A 19,157-nucleotide genomic window follows, 5' to 3' on the forward strand; every position below is an offset into this window, starting at 1 on the left:
CCCGCCCGTAACGGTCGCAGGCAGCTCCCGTCAGCGGCGCACCTCCCACTCGTCAACGCCCGCGCCTGCGCAGATAGGGGCCAGCGCAAGAAAGCGGAAATGAGGCGCTTCTTCCAGCTTTGAGAGGCTCCTGCTGTTAAGAGACTGACAGTTCTGGGAAAGCTAAACGGAGATATAATTTCTTACAGGGCTACGCTAGAGAAATGAAACGCGTCTTCACTAAAAGTTGTACGTGAATATTCAGACCGACCGTAATCGTAATGCGAAAGCCTCCCAAATGGCAATCTCCTGAATTAGCAAATTATTCTGGGAAGTACAATGGAATTCTTCCCCTGTCCCACGTAAATAACCTTCTGTAACATAAACCCTGAAAGCATTTAGCTAAGTAAAAGCAACAAGTTACCGGGCGGTGGTGGCTCTTGCCTTTAATCCCAGCACCTGGGAGGCATCACTGAGTTCGAGGCCAGCCTGGTTTACAGCGCGAGTTCCAGGACAGCTAAGGCTGTTAGAGAAATCCTGTCTCGAAAAACAAAAAGAAAATAACAACAACAAAAAGCAACAACTTAAGGAGAGTGTTGTGGGATAATCTTTTTCTATGCTGTGAAAATGTGTCTCTGCCTAAGGCCCCTTCTGACTGATTTAATAAAGAGCTAAATGGCCAATAGCTAGGCAAGAGAGGATAGGTGGGATTTCCAGGAAGAGGGAGAAACTTGGGAACAATCTGAGGCCTGTGGATTTTCACCAGCCAGACATGGAGAAGTCCGATGTACAGTATGGAGGAGCGGTAACGGGCCATGGGACAGAATGTAGATTAATAGAAACAGGTTAAGTTGTAAGAGTTAGTTGTGAACAGGTCTAAGCTAAGGCCAAGCATTCATAGTTAATAAGAAGTCTCTGGATCATTACTGGGGAACTGGCTGTCCAAAGAAAGTCTGACCACACGAGTGTAGGGGCCTAAGGCCAGAGGAATTGAGTGCCCTAGGAGCTGGACTGAGTTACTGTGAACTGCTTGCCTGACGTAAACAAGAACAGTGTGCTCTCATCTCTGCAGCCCACCTGATCAATTCAAGGTCCTCTGCAAGAGCAGCAAGAGGGATTTTGCTTTTATGTGTTTATTTTTTTGCCTCAGCCTCACACAACCAGAACAAGAGTTCTTAGCCAACTGAACTATCTCTCCAGCCCCAAACTCTGGAGTTTTAGACTTGGGTAACAGTGGCTGAGATGCTGTAGTAATTGGAATGAGAATGGCCCCCATAGGCTCATATAATTGGTCCCCAGTTGGGGGGAAGAATCAGGTGTGGCTTGTTAGTGGAAGTGTGCCCCTGAGGCAGGCTTGGCGATTTCAAGACTCCTGTGATTCCTGGTGCTCCCTCGCTGCCTTGTGGTGTGGGTCTACAGGTATGCTCTCTGCTATTTGGTCCACAATTATGAACTCTAACCCTTTGAATCAATAAATCAAACACTTTCTTCTACAAGTTGCCTTGGTCATGGTGTTTTATCCTAGCAATAGAAGAACAAGAGAAAAGTCAAGCCCAGAACTCAGGCCAATGCCAGCTAGAAAATAGTGATCTCTCTGAAGAACATTATCATTTGTGGGTTTTGGTTGGTGATGGTGGTTAGGCCCTTAGGGCTGGAGAGATGGCTCAGCTGTTAAGAGCACATGCTGCTCTTACAGAGGTCCTGGGTTCAATTCCTGCACTCATGGTGGTTCTCAACCATCCATAACTCCAGTATCAGGGACTCGGATGCTCTCTTGTGACTTCGGAGAGCACCAAGGACACAGATGTTACACAGCACATATATACATTCAGGCTATTCACCCATAAAATAAATGAACCCAGTTTAAGAATTATTCAAAGGCAAGCGAAACCCTAGGCTCTTGCACATGTGCACATACTAAGCGGGTACTCCACACCACTCTTCCTTCACAAACAGGAAAATACAAAACGGCCCAGAAGCTTATGTAGAAAGCAGCTAGCATTTAGCACATAAAATATAGGTACATCCCACACCCACCTATCCTGTGAAAGTGATCGTCCCCAAACCCTGACTAGTAAGGCCTGACAAAGTGTCTTGCCTTCATCAGGTACCTTATCTTCCTACAGCACCCAAAGAATCAACAGCCTATCTGTTCCATCATGAAATGAAAAGTTGGTAATTCAGCATCAACTACACTGCAATTCATGTTTTCTCACATGGACTTTGGTTTTTTTGCTTTTTTTTTTTTTTTTTTTTTTCAAGACAGGGTTTCTCTATAGACCTGGCTGTCCTGGAACTCACTCTGTAGCCCAGGCTGGCCTCGAATTCACAAAGATCCACCTGCCTCTGCCTCCAGAGTGCTGGGATTAAAAGTGAGTGCCACCACTGCCTGACTCTCACATGCATCTTATTAAATCATTTAAAAGTATTTTTGTTTCTATTCAGACATGGTCTCATATAGCCCAGGCTGGCTTCAACTCACTCTGTAGCTGTGGAGAACACAACTCCTGCCTCCACCTCCCAAGTCACTAGGTGACAGGTGCGCACCACCACACTTGGTTGTTTTGTTTTGTTGTTTTTAAGACAGGGTTTCTCTGTGTAGCTTTGGAGCCTGTCCTGGAACTCGCTCTGTAGACCAGGCTGGCCTCGAACTCACTGATAGCCGCCCGCTCTTGAGTGCTGGGATTAAAGGCGTGCGCCACCACTGCCCAGCAGACTCTTATAAAGTCAGGAGAGAAGGATAAAGGAAATCAAAGGAGTCTTAAATAACTGATAATAAAATTTTTATTTCCTGTAAAACCACACAAAAATTTCAAAAATAAATGAACTCCAGAAATACAAAGAGAAATGAAAAGCAATGAGATAGGGATTATACTTGTAAGGCCAGATGGACATTAGCTTCTGTGAAGTGCTGGAGACAAGTGGCCTCTAGGAGGTTTCCAATTGACACTACAGAAAATACCGATTCCTGCTCTACCCATCAAGAAGGAAAAAGTGGTGCTCACTTGGGCAGCCTGTATGCTAAAATTGGAATTTCGAGAGGACTGGCATGGCCCCTGCTCAAGGACGACAGGAAAATTCCTGAAGCATTCCATATTTTTCCTGCCATCGAGAGCTGGTGAGCAAAGGGTTAACAGCACCGTGAAACCAGAATACACTGTAGTGAGCACACCTGCCACAGTTCACTCTGTGCTCAAACAATTCACAGCTCACTGCTGTAGCTGTGACTGCTCCATTTCATGACACTTGTCGCTAGATGCCAAAGGAGCAAAGGGAGCTGTGAGCATCTTACCTCCATGAGCCAGCAGTAATGTATCTTTCTGCCTCCATTTTATTTTTATGCTGATAAAAGCACAGACTCACTCACTTAGTTACTAATTTATCTGATTTCACTATTTCTTAATACCAATAAAGTTTTATTTTTAGTAAAAAATAAAATAAAAATAAATTAAAAAAGGAAAAGGTGATGTAAGTGGTTTAAGTGGTTCATAGTCCAAGAGGACTCCTGCTGCTTCAGCTCAGAGAACCCAAGACATGGATGCACTGAAAGAGGGTTGGAGGAGACTGCAGGGGAAAGCCCACCCACACAGTCCCTGAGGAAAGGAAGCAGGCATTTAAAAAATCTGGTACCTAGTGTAGCAAATAGAAGGCCTGTGAAGGTGACTGAAAAATTCCACCAGGCTCGCGGATCAGGAAAGAGAACCATCCTCTTCCTGATTCATCCCCAGCTGCTCTAGGGACTTTGCTGCCAATAGGAGTTGAGGAACAGACCCTGAGCACATTTGGTCACCTGAAGAGAAAGCCAGTGGGCTGGCCAGCTACAGGATGGCAGCTCCTCAGTTCCCTGGCATCAGGCAAGGGCTGTACCCCCTGGACAGGTGGTCTCAGGCAGGGGGAGACCGGGAGCGGATGGGTGAGCTTGTCAGGTAAGAGGAAGTATAGGGGCCATCCCCAAATACGTTGGCGTAGGATGACTTGAGGAACTGGACGTAATTCTGCATGCTGCGGTTGGTGCTCTCAGACTGCTCCAGGCGGTCCTTCAGATCCTGCAGCCGGCTCTGGTATCTACGATCCGCCTGACAGAGAGAAGAGAGCAGGAGCCAAGAGTAAAGAAGGTAACAATGGGCAATCAGAGCCCAAGGCATTCACTTAGAGGGTGTCAACACTGAGAGGCACCAGGGCCTACGAGGGAGATGGGGATTTTCCCCTTGGGTGAGGGAGTTAGTTGCTTTTTTGTTTTATTATTTTGAGCCAAGTCCTCACCAAGCTGCCCAGACAACTCAGTACATGGCCTTGAATTAGCTATTTTCCTGCCTTAACCTCTTGAGTACTGTGGGATTATGGCAACATACACTGAGTCAACATACCTGGCTGAGGGTTTTATTTTTATAGGTTTGCCTTTGTTATTTGGTCTTTTTCTGCCTGCATCCAGAAGAGGACACCAGATCATTATAGATGGTTGTGAGCCACCATGTGGTTGCTGGGAATTGAACTCAGGACCTCCAGAAGAACAGCCAATGCTCTTAACTGCTGAGCCATCTCTCCAGTTCCTCTTCTTGTTTTTTTTGAGGCAGAGTTTTTCTGTGTAGCCTTGGCTATCCTCAGACTCACAGATCTGTCAGCCTCTGCTTCCAGAGTGCTGAGATTAAAGATGTGGGCCACCACACCTGGCTTGTAACATCTTCTTGCTTAATTATTATTAATTTGGAGTGACCTTCTGAATCTTCTCATTTGGGCTTGAAGTTTACACAGACATCAGAATACCTACACCAGCTTGTTTCAGGATTCCATTAGTATAGCAGATTGGTTCTCATCCTCTGCATCTGTCTGTGTCTACCAGTGAGGTAGACACATGTGGAAGCCCATTTTCAGGTTTCCTAGTGGCTTTCCCCAGCAGGTCTGCATAAAAAGGATGACTGGACCCCAAGCCTGAATGCAGGTGTCTGAGATGGTCTGCACTTGGTTGCAATGGGGTGAGGTCTTTTGCTCCACCCCTGGGCATTCCTATAAATACCCTAGGGCAGAGACAGTCGGGGCCCAATGGAATAGGTTCCAGGCCCTCTCAAGGCTATCCTGTATTTTCTATCTGTTTCTCCCCTCTCTAATTCTTCTATCAATATTTCCTGCTGCTCCTACTCAAGAGTTCACTGGGGAAATGTGGGGGTGGTGGGTAGCCCCCACCACAGACACATATTCATTTCTTGGACACACATTGTTTAGTCTGTCTTTCTCATGGGTAAGCTGAAGCTTTTATTTACCAAGTCCTGTAATTTTGTTGGTTGCTGTTTTGGTTGGTTGGATTAGTTTTGGGTTTTACATTCTCTTCTATCAGTATTAGTAGTTTGCTTATTTACCGTGTGGGTAAATGCAGGTGCATACCAAGACAGAGAGAGGGCAGCAAAGTCCTCAGAACTAGAGTTACAAGCATCTGTGGAACACCTGACTTAGTCATAATAAGCCTGGGTGCTGGGATACGAACTCCAGTCCTCATGATCAAACGGCAAGAATCTTTAACCAGTGTGCCAAAAGAGCTGCAGTTACAGACTGAGCTGCCGCCACCCATGTGGGAACCGAACCCAGGTCTCCCCAAGAGCAATCAGTGTCCACATCTGCTGAGCTGCTCTCCAGGCGCATCTGGGGGAGTCTATTGAACAGCCTACTCTGGAAGGCTCAACCCCTAGCACTACCACGGGGGAAGACACAAAGATGCGTGGCGGGGCTGCAGCTCCCTCTCTGGACCAGCAGACAAACACCGCTGGTCTCTGCTCAGGGAGTTGCCCTCTTTTCCTCTGGACTTTTCAGGCTTTCTTTTATTTCCGTTGTGGGTTTCAAAGTTCTTCCTCTCTCTGGAATAGGAGCTATTTTTGCTTACTTTGACTCTCTCTCAGCCGCTCACATGGAGGCAGCTTCTCGCTCACCTTTTAGCACTACCAGAAATGTGGTAGTCACGTAAGTTTATGGATATGCAAAAAACTGTCCACCTGTACAATATGTGTTTATGGATATAGATGACACCCTGTAATTTTTTGATTTTAAGAAGGGATGTAACAGGAGCCATAGGTCAGTGGTACAGCTTGCCTAACAGTCAAGGCCCTGAGTTCAATCCCTAGTACCAAAAAAGGGGAAGGAGGTCACCCAGAATATCCTCCTCCGGTGGCAAGGTGACGGGAGATATAACCTCTCTGAGACTCCTGCAAACACCAGGAGACGGTTTTGCCTGCAGCCCAAGGGAGCCCTGCCCAACTCACATCATCACGAGTCCGCCGCAGCTGGCTCAGCTCCGTCTTGGTCCTACTCAGCTGTGTCTCAAGGTCCAGAATTTTGCTCTGAGCTGCTCGCTCCTTGGAGAGTGCCTGCTCCTTGGTTTGCTCCACCTGCACACAAGGGAGAGGTAGGGCTGCCTGACCTGCAGAGAAGGCTAGTCACTCCCACTAACCAGTCACAGCCCACTGGCACATCGTTATGCAAAATTTCCCTGGGGCCTTGGAGCAGAAGCTAACTAGAGGGGAGTTTTTTTTTTTTTTTTTTTGGTTTTTTAAGACAGGGTTTCTCTGTGTAGCTTTGTGCCTTTCCTGGAACTCATTTGGTAGCCCAGGCTGGCCTCGAACTCACAGAGAGATCCGCCTGGCTCTGCCTCCCGAGTGCTGGGATTAAAGGTGTGCACCACCACCGCCCGGCCTAGAGGGGAATTCTTACAGCCACCTTTGCCTGCCCCTTTCCAGCATCCCCAAAATGTGAAAAAGCTTTTCTGAGTCTCACGAGGGCAGAAAGTGAATAATATAGGATCATCCTATAAAAAGGGCTGATCCTCTACAACAGTTATCTATTTCATCCTTACAACACATTCAGGAGGAAGGTACTATTGTACCCAGTCTTCAGATGGGAAAGGAGGCTGAGTAAGGCTAGGACACACAACTGACCTGCCGCCTGGCGTCTTCAATGGCACTCTCCAGCTGCCTCGCCAAGGATCCACACTCCCTCGTTTTCTCCTCCAGCCGCAGCTGAGCCTGGTGAATTGCCTCCTCCCTCTTGGCAATCACCTGTAGGAACTCGACATTCTGGGCGCTGGTGGCCTCCAATTTCCTAGGTGAAAGCACTCCATTAGACCCTGCAATGACCCACTTGTCTTGATCCACTGCCAGGGGGCTGCTGCCTCCCCTGAGCTGGGGATCACATCTCTTGAAGAATCTCCGTGAATCTCTAAGGAGCCACAAGAAGAAACAAAGTATTTTCAGATAAGCAAGGTGGCTGCTGGTCTGTGCAACTGGTCACAGGTGGGTCACGGGACAGCGTGGAGAAGGAAGAATGCACGTGTAACTGCGTGTGCACGACAGAGAACAGCTTCTGCAGCTCACAGAGGCCTGCCATTGTCAGTCCATTCCAGGAGTAAGGGAGCAGAGCCCGAGAGAAGCAGGAAGAACGGGAATGAAGTCAGCACAGCTGGCAGGTCTGTTACCAAACCCCAGCCCAGTAAAAAGGCTTCAGCTGAGCCACACAGCACCTCTTCTGCACTTTACACAAGGTCTCCCCTGCTCTTCCAGGACACCTTCCCCTTTAGTGAACACTGCAAGTCCTGCTGAACCCGGCTACATTTTGTGGGCCAGCTTGGCGGAGCAGAGGTGAAACACAGGAGGCCAGCTGTTCCAGCCCCACTGGACTGTTCCAGCCCCACTGGACTGTTCCAGCCCCACTGGACTGTTCCAGCCCCACTGGAGGCTGTACTGGCTTCTAGGGCAATTAAGACCCTAAGACCTGAGTTCTTAGTCTCCTGGTTTTTGTTTTTATTTTTTGAGGCCGTGTCTTATTACATAACCCAGGATATCCTCTAGGTGGCAGCAATCCTCCTGCCTCAGACTCCCAGTCCTCTGCTTACAGGTGCCAACATGGTTCTGGAGGAAGAGTTTCCAGCATAAGAACAGCTTTCGTAGGCACCAGCTGTGTCCATCTGGGCAAGTAACCGCCTTTTCCTGAGCGTGGCTTCCTCATAGTCACCACCATTTGGGTAGTTCACACCAATGACCCCAGTATGCCGGGGGCTAAGGCAAGAGGAACGAGTTGCAAGCCACAGGTTGAGACTCCGTCTCAAAGAGCCAAAATACAGGGCTGGCAAAATACGACTCAGTGGGTACAGGTGCTTGCTGCCAAGCCCCACGACCTGAGTTCAGTCCCCAGGACCCCACAGGGTGGAAGAAGAGAACGGACTCCCAGAAGTCGTCCTCGGACCTCCACACCCATGCAGGTGCCCATGCTGGGCACAAATAAATACTAATAAATTAAAAGTAGGTCTAAAACGGGGCTAGAAAGATGGCTCGGTGGTTAAGAGCATATAGTGCACTTTAGAGGACCCAAATTCAGTTCCTGACACCCACATCAGGCAGCCCACAACTGCCTGTAAGTCAAGCTGCAGGGGATCTGACCCTCTGGCCTCTGTGGGCACCTGTACTCACATACACACACTCCCAGATATCCACAAATGCACAGAGTTAAAACAAGAATAGTACCAGCTGACAAACATCTACCACTAGCTTATCTGGAACACCTCTAAGCAAGTGACGTGCTAGACCCCTTTATGAGGACCCTCTGAGGACTGGCCGGACTCTATCAGCCGGGAGATTACACCTACAGTGATCCTTCCTCAGATGAGGAAACGAGTTCAGGAGAGTTAAATGATCTACCCAAGGTCACAAGGGAGGCAGGTGTCTGAACTGGACCCAAGGCCAGGGCTTCTGATGCCAGACGGTGTAAGCCTCCCCTAGAACTGCTTTACCAGTCTGAAGTAGGACGAGTCAGATCAGGGCGGTGGGAAGAATGCTGCTCAGCAGCACACTGGCGTTCGTTCGGGCTGCTTCATTCAAGGCAGGCCCTGCTGGTCTGCTTGGCCTAAGTGTGCTTACCAGAAGACTGGCCTCGTTCATATACAGTCACACTGCATCCCTCGAGGTTGACGCCCCCTTCTCTCACCCACAAGGCTTACCACTGAAATGCAAGCAGCTCTTCCTTTGAGTTCTGCCTAGCACCTTCCAGGGCCTTGAGTCCCTCCAACACTTTGGCACACTAAGCACAAAGCAGCTAAGCGGCAGAAAGTCTCAAGTCCTAGGAAGAGGACAGACATGGGACCAAGTGCCTCTAACCTCTCCAGTTCATCCACCTTCAGACTCAGTTGTTTATTTTCCTTCTGGGAAGCCTGATGTTTCTCTCTCGCCATCTCCAGCTTGTCCCCCTGGTGTTCGATCTAAAATGACAGGAACGTAGACTGGTTTACGAGGGAATTTCCCGTAAGGGCAAGTAATGGAGGAATTCTCCCTTCTCCCTGTGATGTCAGCAGATGCCCCAGAGTCAACGAACAACCTGGAAGAGAAGAGCAGGGGCAGGGCAGGGCGGGCCCACTCTACCTCCCACACGAGGAGAACCGGGTAGATGCGAGGAGCCCCAGGGGCCCACCTGGGACTGTAGGAGACACGAGGCGTTAGCAGTGGCTCACTGTACCACAGACCACTGAGCTTTCCCAGTTATGCTCTGGCACCGCGGATTTCGGCTCCCTCAATGGGGGAATGCAGCAAGGGCAGCTTGGATTCACTTAGGTAGGCAAGTCCGAGAAGTTACCCTGCCAGGCGGTGGTGGCACACACCTTTAATCCCAGCACTTGGGAGGCAGAGCCAGGCGGATCTCTGTAAGTTCGAGGCCAGCCTGGTCTCCAAAGTGAGTTCCAGGAAAGGCACAAAACTACACAGAGAAACCCTATCTCAAACAAACCAAAAAAGAAGTTACCCTGAGCGCTGCTTTATGTGAGAACCTCAGGTACAAGGACAGTCTTGAGGCAATGGATTCAAAGCCCTGTGGATACTAAGTATCCCTGTGACACAGGAACTCACTTGTCCCCTCTAGGTCTCAGGCTGTCACTGGAGAAATAACCCATACACTGCATCAGGTTTCTGGGGGATAAAATGTCAGCCTGCTGGAGCAGGCCAGATGCCCAGAACAAACAGAACAGCAGCTTCCCTTTCTGGCTACCCAAGGAAGCACTTCTGGAGAGGAGTGGGGTACAGTGGTGCAGGACCACAACCCCAGCATTCTCGGAGGGAGAGGCAAGATTAGGCGTCTAAGGTCATCCTTGGCTACAGTAAGTTCAGTCTGGGCTACGAGACCCTGTCTCAAAAACTAAAAGGGTAGAGACCTGCCCAAGTCAGAAAAAAGTGAGTAGACTGAGTGGTATAAGATGTCTTGGACAATGCAGGCAGGAGACAAGGTTCCAGTAAGGGAGAGACATTGCTTCTGGGCAAAGGGGCTGCTTGCTTGTCTCTCAGAACAGAATCCCAGGTGGTACATCTGTGGAGAACAAGGAGAGGCAGTTAAAGCTTGAGAGAGATGGAACAAAGGACAAGCAATGGCCAGGTCTCTGCTGGGTCTCCTTTCTGTGGCTGCGGGTCGGAGCACAGCGGCAGGATACGCAGGGCGGAAGTAGGTAGAGCACGGAGCACGTGGGTGGCCATGGCAGGAGGGCCCAAACGCTCCCGAGTGGCGAGTCCTATAGCTACAATCATTTTGTGCAACACGAAGCATTTGGCACACCAGACTTTTATTTCACAGCACTGATGATAGCTCACTCCTTTCAGAAATCGGCAGCCAAGAAAAAGGAAGTGGTCCTCCCTTGGGGGGCGTGCAGCTCATCTCGGTAAGCGGGACCCTGCTCGAGCCAGTTCGTGGGATCCCTTCTGCCAGTCCCTTACCCGGCTGCGCAGGTCTGAAATGATGGCTGTGAGGTCGATATTCTTCCTCTCGTAGCCCTGCAGCTGGTCTTGGCACTCAGCCAACTTGGCCTCTGTGATCTTGAGGATGTCAGGCAGCTGTTGCAGGTCAGCCAGCTGCGACTGGAACTGCCGGCGGGCCTGAAGCAGGAGAAGAAGCCCACTGTTGGCAAGATCCTGACTGAGAACCGGATGGGCCTTCCTCTAGAGTACAGCAGCACTGCCCCAGTCCTGATCTCGAAACCCCACAGGCAGCAGTCGGCCTCCTCCCCGACTTGGGCCTGCCTCGACACTTGAGGTGGCCACTCATGCAGTCAGCAAGGTTCGTTCAGTGGCAACACCAGGTTCAGCACCAACCCTGAGGCCTCTGCCGTCACTTTATTTGAACACTAATGAAGGAACAGTTCTAACCACAAAAGGATTTAACTAAAACCTGGAAAAGTCAGGATTACAGGCTGGTGTAATTTCAGCTCCCCTAGGAAGGCAGCCCTGACGATACACAGACCAGGAGGGAACTAGACATAGCTGGCCCTGGCCCACCCATGAGCTTTAACAAGACTGAGGACCAGAGACCGGCAGTGAGCTGCTCAAGAGACCAGAGCCTGAGCCTGACTCGGGCGGTCTCCAAGGTTATCTTTAAGGCAGTCTCTGTACACCAATCAGCCAACAGCTCCAGAAGAAAGATCCTTCCAGAGGAGATGAGAGGCACATTTGCAGATGCTACAAGAACAAAGGTTCCAGGCAGAATAAAGTAGGTATTCAAATACCTAGCCACTCCACCTAATATCTGACTCCACCTAAATGCCCCAAGCAGGAGGGGCTTTGTTTTCTTGAGGAAAGGGAAAAGAGAAAGAAAAAAAAAACCCACAAGGGGAGAAAATGGAAACAAAGATCATAGTACAGAGAAAGGCCAGGAAGGGGACACCACAGAGGGAAGGAACACACACATGGTGGGGGACCAGCCAGAAAACAGTCTCTTGTGAGCCACGAGGCAGGGTCAAGGCCACACGGTGCCACTGGACAGACACTTGGGACAGGGCAGGGAGAAGAGCGAGGAAGGGACAGTACCGCTTCAATCTCTTTGTTCATCTCATCTTTAAGCATCTTGTTCTCTTTGTCGCAGCGCTCTAGCTGGGCAGCCACTTCATCAGCCTCCAATCTGGTTTTCATCACCTAGGGAACAAAACCACAATGGGTGCTCTTGGGCTGAGCCCTCTCCTCGCACCCTTTCCCTCAGGTCTCGCGGTGAGCTGCCAAGCAGGGGCCCAGGCTACCCAAGGGGTCTACCTGGCTCTTATAGTTGTCGATCATTCCCTCGTAGTTCTTCACCGATGCCTTCAGCTGCTGGACCTCCAGATGAGCCTGGTTGAGTTTGTCCTCCATAGGGGCGAAGCTAGCCTAAAGAAGCAACCAGAAAGAAGGTTCAAGATCAGGGCCTCCTTACCCTCTGTCTACTTGTAGAAACCAGCAAAGAACATGCCCCTATACAGAAATTTTCATCAGCGAGTTTCCAGGTAAGACTCCTAATGTGACCCCTCCATTAGACAGAGACGATGACAGATAAATGTTATTTCTTATCCCTAAAGCAATATACAAAATCTGAAGGGAATAGAGGGCTGGTGTAGCCAAGTGATAATGGACTTGTCTAGCATTCTAGAAAGAAAATGAATATAAAACACATGGATCACATGCCCAAGGCTCAAGATTTGCCCAAATAGCTATTGTTCTATAACTTTTTTCATGAATAAACAAATTATATAATGCTTTTAAAACTTGCAAAATACTTTTTTTTGTTGTTGTTGTTTGTTTGTTTTTTCCAGACAGGGTTTCCTCTGTGTAGCTTTGCGCCTTTCTTGGAACTCCCTCTGTAGCCCAGGCTGGCCTCGAACTCACAGAGATCCGCCTGGCTCTGCCTCCTGAGTGCTGGGATCAAAGGCGTGTGCCACCATGCCTGGTGCAAAATACTTTTTAACAACAATATGTTGTAAATGTATTTTCAAGACAATGAGTTCCCTCATGTCTCTCAGACAGTTACCTGACACTTAACTGGTTTTGTAATACAGATAAAAAGAACGAGGAGCAAGCAGCAGCGTGAACAAACAAACAGATGAGTGGTGGCACATTTAACCCCAGCCCTCAGTGGGCTGAGGCAGGACTGTCCAAGTGTGAGGTTCGTTAAGGCATGACAATACACTATCAAAAGGGGGGGGGTGAAAGTGGGGAGGGAGAGGAGGAACAAAGAAAGGCTTAAGACAATGATCCAGCACCACAGATGAAGAGAGGAAGAGAAGAGGAAGAGGAGGGAGCAGGAAGCAGAAGAAAAGCTTCAGAGCACTGGCTGGGTGAAGGGTGCGAGTGCGCTTGACTGTTCCCATCAGGACAATCACACTCACTGTGACGATGATGACAGAGACCTGTCCAGTGCTGGACAAGGAGCCCTGGGCCTGAGTGCATGCCAGCTGCTCAATCTACCACTGAGCCACACCCCCAGCTTCTGTGATGGTTCCTAGGAACATATCTGACTGTCTAAGAGGATATACTTCCATAGGCAACACTTTCAAAGGCTACAGTGTATATTCTACATGGGATATACCATGCTGTAACTAATCCCTAAGTGCTGGATTTGGAGGTTATTCATATTATTTGAGATGGGGTCTCTATGTATCCTAAGTTGGCCTGAAACTCATTGTACATAGTCTACCCATGCTGTCCTTCAGCCCGTGTGTCCCTACTCCTGACCCTCTGGAAGGTATTTTCAGGGCGTCTAACAATGCAGTAAAAATAAAAAAGACTGATAATAATACCAAGTGTTGCCAAGGGGACACATGGCAACTGTTGACATTGACTTGTCACCAGTGGAAACAAGGTATACAACTATTTTGCCACTTGTTAACATCTGCTAAGGCTGAATCAGCAGATGACCTCCCAATTCTATTTCAAGGAGTATAACCAACTACATACACCCAAGAGACGGCCACTACCAGTAAAGGAGACCAACACTAGTGGATCCACCTCCCAGCTCCCACCTACAGCCGCGAGGAGTAAATTCCACACTGTGCTGAGCCCACAGATGGATCTGTGATGACAGTCAGCAGCTGCCTTTACAAGCGTTCCAGGGTGCTTGGAACTTTCAGTGATTGAAAAGCTGTTCACATCATGGAAAGTTAAGGATTTGTATACTTTTCCATGTCATACTTGTCTTGCCTAACAAAAACTAAAATCAGAGGGAAAATCTTCTCTGAAATGTCACCTCTGTTCAGGAGTTTGGTCTGAGTCAGGAATCTACTTGAAGTTTGGGTCGGGTTGTTTGAGGCACATCTCATTCTGTGCGCCAGGTTTTCTCAAATTAATAAACTTACAGTGATCCTCCTGCCTCAGTTTCCTTAGTGCTGAGATTACAGGCATGTACCTCCACATCCAGTAATAAATAGCTGGGTTTACAGAATCATTCTCAATTTCAAATCCCAACTCCAAATACATCCTTGGGCAAAAACCTCTTTGAGCTTTGCTTTTTTTTTTTTCAATTCATGTTTTCTCTGTATAGCTCTGGATGTCCTGGAACTCACTTTGTAGACCAGGCTGGCCTCGAACTCAGAGATCTGCCTGCCTCTACCTCCTGAGTGCTGGGATTAAAGGGTGTGCCACTACTGCCTGGCTAAGCCTTGCTTTCTTTATTATCTTTGGCAGGTTAGAAACCAAACCTAGGACCCCAGGCTTGCTAGGCAAGAGCTCTAAAATAAGCTACACCCCAGTTCAATTTCCTTATTAACCAAAATTAGTCAACATACAATTGGAAGTTAAATTGAAATTGTGTGAAGTACCCAGCAGACCCTTAGAGAGCCATGGTTAGGGCCAAAGTCAGTGAATTCTGTTATCCAAGTGTTCACTAAATGCATCATGTAAGCATTTCACATGAGTTACAATATTCTCAGCAGGACTCATCCCCCATTCAGGGAGCTGCAGCAATAAATGATTAAATGTGTCGTCGTCCCCCCCCCCCCCCACAGCTCTGCGGCCTGACTCACTGACACCAGAGCATTCCCTTTATCAACATGCTGCCCAGGCCCTCAGAAGACCCCAGACTCATCTGGCCCACTGAGGCCAGCCTGCCCTTGGCCTCCCAGCTCTCAGTTTGCATCCAGACCTTGAGCCTCTCGTTCTCTAGCTTGAATGCAGAATACTCGGCAGTCTGCCGGTGCAGTCTCTCCACAAGGCTGTCCCGGTCTTCCCGCATCTTCTCCTCCAAGCTTTGTTGTTGGTTTACAAGATCTGTCACCCGGCTGGAAGATCAGCAGATAGAATCAATTCCCAGATCTTTGTAGGAATGGAGTCCACCCCCACCAAAGACCATTTCTACCTTATGGTATGGTGCTATACTGTGTACCCTAATAAAATTTGCCTGAAGATCAGAGAACAGAACAAGCTACTAGATTAAACAAGAGGCCAGGCAGTGGTGGCACACACCTTTAATCCCAGTATTTGGGAAGCACACACGCCTTTAATCCCAGCACTAGGAAGTAAGTAATATGGCTGGGCAGAGAAAGGTATATAAGGTGTGAAGAGACAGGAACTAAAGCTTTTTGGCCAAAGCTCTTCAGCAAAAGCCCCTTTTTGGCTTTTGGCTGAGGACGCAGAGACTTCAGAGGATTTGTGGAGCTGGCGAGGTGAGATGTGGCAGTGGCTTGTTCCTCTGTCTCTCTGATCTCTCAGCATTTACCCCAGTATCTGGCTCCAGGTTTTTATTATAAGACCCTCCACCACCATTCCCAGTGTTGCTCTCAGAGGTTTTTAAGCTTTATTATTATTAATTTTTCAGCTCAGGGGATGCAAATCAAGGCTTCTCACACACTAGGCAAATGCTCCACTGAGCTCCACCCCGGCTCTGTTCTCACACTAATCAAGTAGAGGCTGTCATTTAGCAAACACTGAGTGAGCACTGACTGGACCCACGCCAGTACATGGCATCTCACCTGGCAGCCTACTACTCACCCTTAGAAGCCCGCTTCAGACTCCCCACCTCAGCACATCCCTTCTTTAATCCCTCATCTGCACCGTGGAGCCTTCTTTATACCTCATCTCTCTTCTCCAAACAGATTGAGAACTCCCTGAGCACAGCACCTGATACATGGCAGGTTCTCAGCCTGTGCTTGCTGAACTGAGCCCATCAACACACTTCCAAGGAAAGCTTTGCTTGAAGGGGAAGCTGCCAGCTCCCTGTAACCCCTATCTCCTTGGCCAAAGGAGCCTGTGCATCCTGGAGCCCCAGGACCTCAAGTGGAACTCAGGGTAACTAACACATTTGTGTTCATCACACAGGCTGGCATATGGAGCTGCTCCACACATGCTTGTCCACACATGCTTGTCCACACATGCTTGTCCAAAAGGAACAAATGGTCGTTGGAGAACAAATGAGTGGTCACTGATATTCTATCAGTAGCAAAGAAAGTGGGTCAAAGTCAGTCACACACACCCTGGAGGCTACTGCTGCCTCATCTCCCTGCCACACCTCTGACCTGCTGGCAGGCAGCACTGGCAGATAATGGAGAATGCACAGGGACTAGCTGCATCATCCAAGATCAAGCAAGACAACTGTGTGCCATGTCCTGCTGCACAGACTAGGGCCAGGCTGGGCCTCTGTGATGGGGAACCTTATCCCCTTGACGATACTTATGGATGTTTGCAGTTCAGGGGATGGAGACCAGGGCCTCTTACGTGCTAGACAAGTGGAGCGCTGTCCACATCTCAGCCCAGTTTACAACTCCAAGCCCAGAGACCACAGCAGCCTCATGAACGCCGAGACCTCAGGGCACCATGCTCCTTCCCCCTCCCGTCCCGTCCCTCCTCAGTCCCCTCTTAACAGGAAGACATACTCGTTCAAGACGATAATTTCCAACTCGAGGTCTCCTTTGTCTTTCACCACCTGGTTGTAGCGGCTCCTCCATGACTCCAGTGTAGATAAAGCTTCAGCGACATAAAGGTCCTGGGAACACAGGACAGCGGCCTGTCAGCCTGGTTTCAACACCCAGGCTGAAAGGAGGTAGGGTGAGCTAACCTAGATAGACCCAGCCTTCCTCTGCTGCCTCCCTCAAGATGAGAGGCTACTGCGAGTGGTACAGAAAGCCAAACTGAGCTCCCAGGCTCCCGGTATCACACTGCACCCTGTGGGCAGCTCCCGAGTCATCCTTCTCTCAAGATGGATGTGCTGGACAGTTCTAGCCCTCCGATCACCTCCATTTCCCCAGCCATCCCCCTCCAAGCAAAGGTGCTCGTCTGGGAGCAGGCCCAGGCCTGTACCTTGTCAGCAAGCTGTACGTGTAACTGCTCGGCATACTCCTCACTCTTCTCCGCTCGCTCCTTCTGGGCTCGGATGGCCTTCTTCAGGGTCTCTTTGTCTCGGTCTCCCTTTTGCTTCAGTTCCTTTAGCTGCTCCATGATGGCCTCCACTTCCGCCTTGTGCTGGTTCCCACTGCGCTCCAAGTTCTGGGAGGAGACAGGAAGGAAGAGGTGGGAAAGACAGCAAGGAGGTATGGCAGAGGAGAATGGAGAAGGGAAGATGTAAGAACTCAGACCTATAGGGACAGACACCAGAGGCGTGGCCCCTCTGGGTCTCTTTGACCACGGAGAGCTTTTAAAATCGTCAGATCCCAAGTGACTCTGCAGAGCAGCCACCCTGGGAGCCTGGAAAGCATTGGAGACTAATGACTTCTTCCTTCAGGGAGTCATGAGGAACCTGAGAGAGTGACAGCCTCTCCCTCCCCCCGGGAGCCTACAAGCACCTTGATCTGCATGCACAGGCGACTGTTCTCAGCCTCTTTGCACCGGAGCTGTGCCTGTAGATGCCCGCGCATGGACTCCATGGACTTGGAGAGCTCAGATGCTGTCTTTGCTTGAGCCTTGGGAGAAAGACAGAGGGATGGAGCCAGCTCTAGGACAGCGCCATGCAGCTCGAGCTCCTGGGGTGCAAGGCTGGACACGGTACCTTCTCACATTGTATCTCCTGGAGGAGCTCTTCCACCTCCTTGTCCTTGTCTTGCAGCAGTAACAGCAGGCGCTGGGAGAAAACACAGTCACATGCCTCTGGATCGGGCAGGGGCCGACACTCAACACAGAAAGCCACTTGCCAATGTCAGAGACCAGGTAGCAAGCACCTAACCTATAGTAATTTTTTTTAAAGCATGAATATATGTTTCTCAATTTTAAAAAAGGAATTGGAAAATATAGAAAGCACCAAGCTCAAAGAATGCCTGACACTCTGCCAGGGATAACCACACATCACTCAAAGGGAGTCTTAAATGCGTTTGGTCCTGCACTCTACAAATCTCATGTTTATCACAATCCAACTGAATCCTCCACATCTCTTGGAACAGATGCTGATGTTTCAGCTCCTGACCATCATAGCTTAGCTCAGCTTCCTAAGCTGGGAGTGTGGTAGAAGCAACGCCAGTACCTTCACCTTCCACTCCTTCCTCAAATCTGTATTTTCTTTCCTCTTTCTCTTTCCTTGCTATTGAGAAAGCACCCCAAGAATGTGAGGGCTGGGGAGCTGGGGAGAGGCGCACATACCAACTGGTATCCTCCATGATGATTACTAGTCAGGCAGCAAGGCCTCTCCGTCCCTCCCTTCCCATTCAATATCAGACGCTCCCAAAGTCTTGGGATTAAGAAGCCTGGTGAAGTGAGAGTTCAAGCCAGGCAACAGGTTCCAAATTATTTGGCCACAAGACTCTCGTTTGTTTCTCACACTCATAAACTAACTTCTTGCACAGCTTCAAGGTCCATGGAACATGAAGCCTTAGGAGAGAATTCTAAAACAGGGGTTGTCAAATAAAAAGGTATGTACTTTTGTTTTTTTCTTTTTGAGACAGGGTCTCTATTCTGTCATCCTGGCTGTCCTAGAATTCACTCTGTTTACTAGATAGCTTTGAACTCTCAGAGAACAGCCTGCCTCTGTCTCCCTCTGCTGGGATTAAAGGCGTGCACCACCACACCTGACGGCATGTACTTTTTAGCTGCTAGGAACCCAAAAAACAAATCCAGGTTTAACAGGGCCAGAGAACTAATGATCCCTCATGCTGGGGTCTCACTTTGTACCTTGAGCCCTCCAGTGACCAGCTAGCTAGGTAAGTCTAGTAGAGAAGGCAGCAAAGCAGGAGCCCACCCATTTTCTAGAACATGAAATACCACCCAGACGAATGGCAGACAGGAGCTCCAGGCCTGCCCTCTAGTCAGCATCTCCAGGTTTGGAAGCCCAGCCCTCTGGCAGCTAACCCCGGGAGGGAGGGTCAGGGGTGCGCGCTGAGTTACCGCTTTCTCTGAGTCCGCCTCTGCCAGACGTTTCAGTAATGCACCTTGTTGCTCCATTAGTCTCTCGGAATCCTTCAGTATGGTTAAAAAAAAACCAAGATTTAAATAAACACACAGTCTCCATCTCAG

The 19,157-nt window shown here is 49.3% G+C and overlaps 1 protein-coding gene and 1 non-coding gene across 22 annotated transcripts in view; one reads left to right on the plus strand and one right to left on the minus strand.

Annotated features, from left to right (window-relative positions):
* Positions 1 to 2,748: 2,748 nt before the first annotated feature.
* Odf2 (outer dense fiber of sperm tails 2) overlaps positions 2,749 to 19,157 on the minus strand; it is a 38,139-nt gene continuing 21,730 nt past the window's right edge. For 9 of the 21 annotated variants that reach the window (XM_028883279.2, XM_028883270.2, XM_028883268.2 and 6 more), the window contains 13 exons: positions 19,029 to 19,103; positions 17,704 to 17,775; positions 17,501 to 17,617; positions 17,019 to 17,204; positions 16,595 to 16,704; positions 14,869 to 15,004; positions 12,012 to 12,122; positions 11,793 to 11,897; positions 10,707 to 10,865; positions 9,111 to 9,211; positions 6,900 to 7,062; positions 6,228 to 6,353; positions 2,749 to 4,055 (listed from right to left, as the gene is read on the minus strand). In XM_028883279.2, coding sequence (XP_028739112.1) covers positions 3,864 to 4,055; positions 6,228 to 6,353; positions 6,900 to 7,062; positions 9,111 to 9,211; positions 10,707 to 10,865; positions 11,793 to 11,897; positions 12,012 to 12,122; positions 14,869 to 15,004; positions 16,595 to 16,704; positions 17,019 to 17,204; positions 17,501 to 17,617; positions 17,704 to 17,775; positions 19,029 to 19,103 — 1,653 coding nt within the window. In that variant the 3' untranslated portion in view covers positions 2,749 to 3,863. Of the gene's footprint in view, positions 4,056 to 6,227; positions 6,354 to 6,899; positions 7,063 to 9,110; positions 9,212 to 10,538; positions 10,866 to 11,792; positions 11,898 to 12,011; positions 12,123 to 14,868; positions 15,005 to 16,594; positions 16,705 to 17,018; positions 17,205 to 17,500; positions 17,618 to 17,703; positions 17,776 to 19,028; positions 19,104 to 19,157 lie in introns of those variants that run through there. The other 12 variants (XM_028883277.2, XM_028883269.1, XM_028883267.1 and 9 more) reach the window with 2 other exon arrangements.
* On the plus strand, positions 2,977 to 3,080 carry LOC114702802. The gene has a single exon (XR_003736041.1). It is a non-coding gene; the product is annotated as a U6 spliceosomal RNA (small nuclear RNA).

This window comes from Peromyscus leucopus, chromosome 4, assembly GCF_004664715.2.
Source record: "Peromyscus leucopus breed LL Stock chromosome 4, UCI_PerLeu_2.1, whole genome shotgun sequence".
Taxonomy (NCBI): Eukaryota; Metazoa; Chordata; class Mammalia; order Rodentia; family Cricetidae; genus Peromyscus; species Peromyscus leucopus.